Source organism: Mobula hypostoma, chromosome 6 (genome assembly GCF_963921235.1).
Source record: "Mobula hypostoma chromosome 6, sMobHyp1.1, whole genome shotgun sequence".
NCBI lineage: Eukaryota > Metazoa > Chordata > Chondrichthyes > Myliobatiformes > Myliobatidae > Mobula > Mobula hypostoma.
The window spans coordinates 170,446,665-170,452,664 of NC_086102.1; the positions used below are offsets into that span (position 1 = coordinate 170,446,665).

At 41.3% G+C, this 6,000-nt stretch overlaps 1 protein-coding gene across 1 annotated transcript in view; it reads left to right on the forward strand.

Annotated features, from left to right (window-relative positions):
- LOC134347727 (ropporin-1-like) overlaps window positions 1-5,561 on the forward strand; it is a 29,676-nt gene extending 24,115 nt beyond the window's left edge. Inside the window, exon 5 of the mRNA XM_063050118.1 lies at window positions 5,513-5,561. Within this exon, the coding sequence (XP_062906188.1) occupies window positions 5,513-5,561 (49 nt within the window). The remainder of the gene's footprint in view (window positions 1-5,512) is intronic.
- The last annotated feature ends 439 nt before the right edge of the window (window positions 5,562-6,000 follow it).

Consider the following 6,000-nt stretch of genomic DNA (forward strand, 5'->3'; position numbering starts at 1 on the left):
AATTATGACCACAAGACATAGGAGCAGAATTAGGCCATTTGGTCCATCGAGTCTGCTCTGCCATTCAATCATGGTTGATCATTTTTCCCTTCCTCAGCCCCACTCCCCAGCCTTCTCGCCATAATCTTTGATGCCATGTCCTATCAAAAACCTAGCAAGCTCTGCCTTAAATACACCCAACGACGTGGCCTCTAAAACTGCTTGTGGTAATAAATTCCACAAATTTACCACCCTTTGGCTGAAGTAATTTCTCCACTTCTCTGTTTTAAATGGGCGCACCTCTACACTGAGGCTGTGCCCTCTTGTCCTAGACGCCCACACTATGGGAAACATCCTTTCCACATCTACTCTGTCTAGGCCCTTCAACATTTGAAAAGGTTTAGTGAGATCCCCCCCTTATCCTTCTAAATTCTGGCGAGTACAGACCTAGAGCTATCAAACATACCTCATATGATAACCCTTTCATTCCAGAATCATCCTTGTGTGAACGTCCTCTGAACCCTCCCCAATACCAGCCCATCTGCTCTTAGATAAGAAGCCCAAAACTGTTCACAATACTCAAGGTGAGGCCTCACCAGTGCCTTATAAAGCCTCAGCATTACATTCCTGCTCTTGTCTCAGCCTACCTGTTTCTTCAACACTACCTATCCCTCTACCAATCTTCGTATCATCTGCAAACTTGGCAACAAACCCATCTATTCCATCATTTAAGTCATTAATATACAGCATAATAAGAAGCCGTCACAACACCAATCCCTGTGGAACACGACTAGTCACTGGCAGCCAACCAGAAAAGGATCCTTTTATTCCCACTTGCTGCCTCCTACCAATCAGCCAATGGTCTAACCACGCCAGTAAATTTTCAGTAATACCATGGCCTCTTAACTTGGTAAGCAGCCTCATGTGTGCCACCTTGTCAGCACCTTCTGAAAGTCCAAACATGCAACATCCACTGCCTCTCCTTTATTTATTTTGCATGTAATCTCCTCAAAGAATTTCAACAGGTTTGTCAGGTAAGCATTTCCCTTAAGGAAACCATGCTGACTTTGTCCTATCTTGCCCTGTGTCACCAAGTATTCCATAATCTCATCCTTAACAATTGACTCCAACATTTTCCCAACCACTGAGGTCAGGCTAACTGGTTTATAATTTCCTTTCTGCTGCCTCTCTACTTTCTTAAAGAGCGGAGTGAAATTTGCACCATTCCAGAGTCCAATGATTTTTGAAAGATCATTACTAATGCCTCCGCAATCTCTATGGCTACCTCTTTCAGAATCCTAGGGTGCAGTTCATCTGGTCTGCGCGACTTATGTACCCTTAGGTCTTTCAGCTTTTTCAGCATCTTTTCCCTTGTAATAGCAACTGCACTCACTTCTCTTTCCTCACACCCTTCAACACCTGCACATTGCAAGTGTCTTTCACAGTAAAGGCTGATGCAAAATACTCATTTAGTTCATCTGCCATCTCCTTGTCCCCTGTTATTATTTCTCTGGCCTCACTTTCTAGCAGTCATATATCCACTCTCATCTCTCTTTTATTTTTTACATACTTGATAAACCCTTTATTATCCACATTGATATTGTTTGCTAGCTTGCTTTCATATTTCATCTTTGCCCTCCTATGATTCTTTTAGTTGCTCTCTCTGTAGGTTATTACAAGCTTCCCACTCCTCTACCTTTCCACTAATTTTTGCTTTGTTGTATGCCCTCTCTTTTGCTTTTACAATAGCTTTGACTTCCCTTGTCAGCCACGGTTATTCTGTTTTGCCACTTGAGTATTTCTTTGTTTTTGGAATACACCTATCCTGCACCTTCCTCATTTTTCCCATTGCTGCTCTGCTGTCAACCCTGCCAGCATCTCCTTCCAATTCACTTTGGCCAATTCCTCTCTCATACCACTGTAATTTCCTTTACCCCACTAAAATGCTGCTACATCAGACTTTACTTTCTCCCTATCAAATTTCAAGTTGAACTCACTGCCTCCTAAGGGTTCTTTTATCTCAAGCTCCCTAATCACCTCTGGTTCTTTACATAACACCCAATGCAGTATAGCTGATCCCCTAGTACACTCAACAACAAATTGCTCTAAAAAACTATCTCATTGGCATTCAACAAATTCACTCGTGAGATCGATTTCCAGTCTGATTTTCCCAATCGATCTGCACATTGAAATCTTCCATAACTATCATAACATTGCCCTTTTGACACTCCCTTTCTATTTCCTATTGTACTCTGTGGTCCACATCACAGCTATTGTTGGGAGGCCTGTTTATAACTGCCATCAGGGTCCTTTTACCCTTGCAGTTTCTTAATTCAACCCATAAGGATTTAATATCTTCCGATCCTATGTCACATCTTTCTGCTGATTTGATGCCATTTTTCACCAGCAGAGCCACGCCACCCCATCTGCTGATCTTTCTATCCCTCCAATACAACATGTAACCTTGGATATTCAGCTCCCAACTACAACCATCCTTCAGCCATGATTCAGTGATGGCCACATCATATACCTGACAATCTGTAATATTGCAAGAAGATTGTCCACCTTATTTCTTATACTCCATGCAGTCAGATATAACACTTTGAGTGCTGCATTCGCTACTCTTTTTGATTCTGCATCTCTAATGCGCTGATACCCACCCTGCTGGCTACAATTATGTCCTATCATCTGCCTGGCCCTCTTGACAGTCTAACTGCATGCTATCTTTACTTTTTTACCATCTGTCCTATCCTGAGTTCCTTCTCTCTGGTTCCCACTCCCATGACAAATTACTTTAAGCCCCCACCCCCCAACGGCTAACAAACCTGCCCGTGAGAATAATGGTTCCCCTTTGGTTCAGGTGCAACCCGTCACTTTTGAACAGGTCATACCTCTCCCAGAAGAGATCCCAATGATCCATGAACCTGAAGCCCTGGCCCCTGCACCAGCTTCTCAGCCACATTTGGATTTGTTTCTACCCTCACTGGTGCGTGGCATAGATAGCAATCCAGAAATTACTACACTGGAGGTCCTGCTTCGCAGCTTTCTGCCTAGTTTTCTAAATTCTCTCTTCAGAACCTCATTGTTTTTCCTTCCTATGTTATTGGTACCAATACTTACAAGACATCTGGCTGCTCTCCCTCTCTCTCCAAAATGTTGTGAGCACAATCCAAGGCGTCCCTGACCCTGGCACCTGGCAGGCAGCATACCATCCCAGTCACGTCCACAGAATTAATCTACTAATCTGTATGGCTTTGGAAAGTGGGAGGAAACCCACGCACACAGAGGAAATCCGAGTACACAGAGGAAGCCCACATACACAGAGGAATCCCGAGCACACAGAGGAGCCCTGAGCATACAGAGGAAACCCGAGCACACAGAGGAAACCCGAGCACACAGAGGAAACCCACGCACCTATGGGAAGAACAGACAAACTCCTTATAGACAGCTGGTGGAATTCAACACAGGTTACATAATGCTACTGTGCTGCCCCATACAAAATGCCAAAGGAACTTGGCAACTAATACAGCATCGATGTGGGACCCTTCATCAGGACTGGAAAGTAAGGGAGCAGAAGCCCCGATAAGATAGTTTTGGAAGGGAGGGGAAATGATGATCACTTATTCCCCTCCATAAATGCTGCCTCACTTGCTAAGTTCCTCCAGCATTTTGTGTTTGTTGCCCAGTTATTTTTAACATCATTAGTAAAGGTCTTTCTACCAGACTAACAAAAAATAATTAGAGGGTTGTTTTTAAAATAACCCTCCAGCAAGAAGATGAAAATAGATTAGACAGTCATATCACATTGAAATGAACATTCAATTCAAACTCATCTATACCCACAAGATGGGTTTTGTTATAATTACCTCTAAGCTTATTGGTTTTAATTTTGACAGCAGAACTGTCAGCATTTTCTATCATTATATCATAAAAATGACTTAAGTTCCTAATGAAAGTGATGCATTACTAAATGTAAAAAGGTGCTCTCAGTGAATCCAGTCTTTACCTGGCAAACTAATTTGTATCTGGATGCTTTTAAGAAATGAGTGATTAATGCTAAAACTTCAGGCAGATACACACTATGTTTGGATCAAAAGAAAATCCCTAAAAGTACTATTGATGTACAAAAACAGCTTGAGTAATAGATTTGGTTTCTTGTTGACTGGAGGAGGCAGCATAGATAGTTTGGGAGCTTGCAAACTCTGAAATGGAATTGCTGAAAGATTTCCATCCCTAACCTAGAGCAGAAGTCTCATTATTTTAATGCAGGATAAATTAATTGTTCAAAGGCAATTGGGTTTGGATGTTGGCTGAAGGGATGAGTTAATGAAGGATGAGGCGGAATCTCATTGAAACCTTTCGAATGTTGAAAGGCCTAGACAGAGTAAATGTGGAAAGGATGTTTCCCATGGTGGGAGAGTCAGGGACAAGAGGGAACAGCCTCAGGATAGAGGGGTGCCCTTTCAAAACAGAGATGCACAGAAATTTCTTTAGCCAAAGAGTGGTGAATTTGCGGAATTTGTTGCCATATGCAGCTGTGGAGGCCAGGTCATTGGGTGCATTTAAGGCAGAGATTGATAGGATCTTGATTGGACATTGCATCAAAGGTTAGAGAGAGAAGGCCAGGAACTGGGTTTGAGGACAAAATTTTAAAAAATGGATCCGATATGATTGAATGGCAGAGCAGACTCGATGGACCAGATGGCCTATTCTGCTCCTATGTCTTATGGTCTAATCAGAAAACATCATCTGCCCCTCAAAGCTGGTAAGTACGGATGTAAGAACACTAACCGTTTTTCCAAACTTCATGTGTCTTGAAGTACCTGCACAGATTCAATGAGTAAAATACCTTAAATATCATGCTTTTGTTCTTATTATAATGTTTGAAAACTTATTTTTAGCTCCTTGTACTTTTTTGGCTAACTATCGACCATTCTCTCTACTGAGGAAGGTTGGCTTGTCAGTGAGATTATTAAATTTAGAACAGTACAGCACAGTACGGGCCTTTGATTACATTCACATTGCACTATCAACCCACCTGTTTCTTTGGGTAAAACTAAAGCTTATGTCTTTTAGTACAATGAAAGATTGAGTTCTTATTGTTGTGACATTTTCCCGTTATAGCTACTCATGCATGAACTTGATATTGCACTTCTCCTTGAAAGTAAACTGTGACTATCCTTTTCATTTTCAGTCTCAGTTTACTGGCATCCCATTATTTGAACGATTCGCTGTTTATACATAAATAACTGAAATTTTATATTATTTTTAAGAATCCTTAAACTTAACATTTGAAGTATCATCAAAGTTAAACTCCTTAAGGCAAGTGTTCCCAACCTATTTCATGCCATGGGCCCTTACCACTAACCAAGGGGTCTGTGGACCCCAGGTCAGGAATCCCTGGTTTAAGCAAACATATTGAAGAAATAATGAAAACTTGCACTCACAATGCATATTGAAAAGGGAATTATGGAGTAACGTGTACTGCCATATTGTCCTTATTTTTACTACATCTTTTTCCCGTGATCCACAGAGCTGAAAATGATGGACTTGTCAAAGTGAGTGATTTCATCAGCTGCTGACTGCATAAGTAATAAATCATCCAGGAACTTCAGAAATTTGAAGGCTACTGAATAGATTGAATTGATGTCATCTTTAGAAGCAACACTTCTTGGTAATGAAGTACTTCTTCAGTTGTGCTGCTTAAGTTTGCATACACAATAAACCTCTTAACTAGTGAGGTAATGCATTTACTGGAGCCTGTGTCTATGAGTCTATATATTGTGATTTTTGAAAAAGTGTACCATTTCAAACACCTGCATATTAAAAATTATAAACACAAGTAAGTCTCCAGATACTAGAAATCGAAAGCAACACACATAAAATGCTGAAAGGACTCAGTAAGTCAGGCAGCACCTATGGAAATGAATAAGCAGTCATTTTAGGCCGAGACCCTTCTTCAGGACTGGAAAGGAAGGGGAAGATGGGAGAATAAAAAGGTGGGGGGAATGGGAACACTTC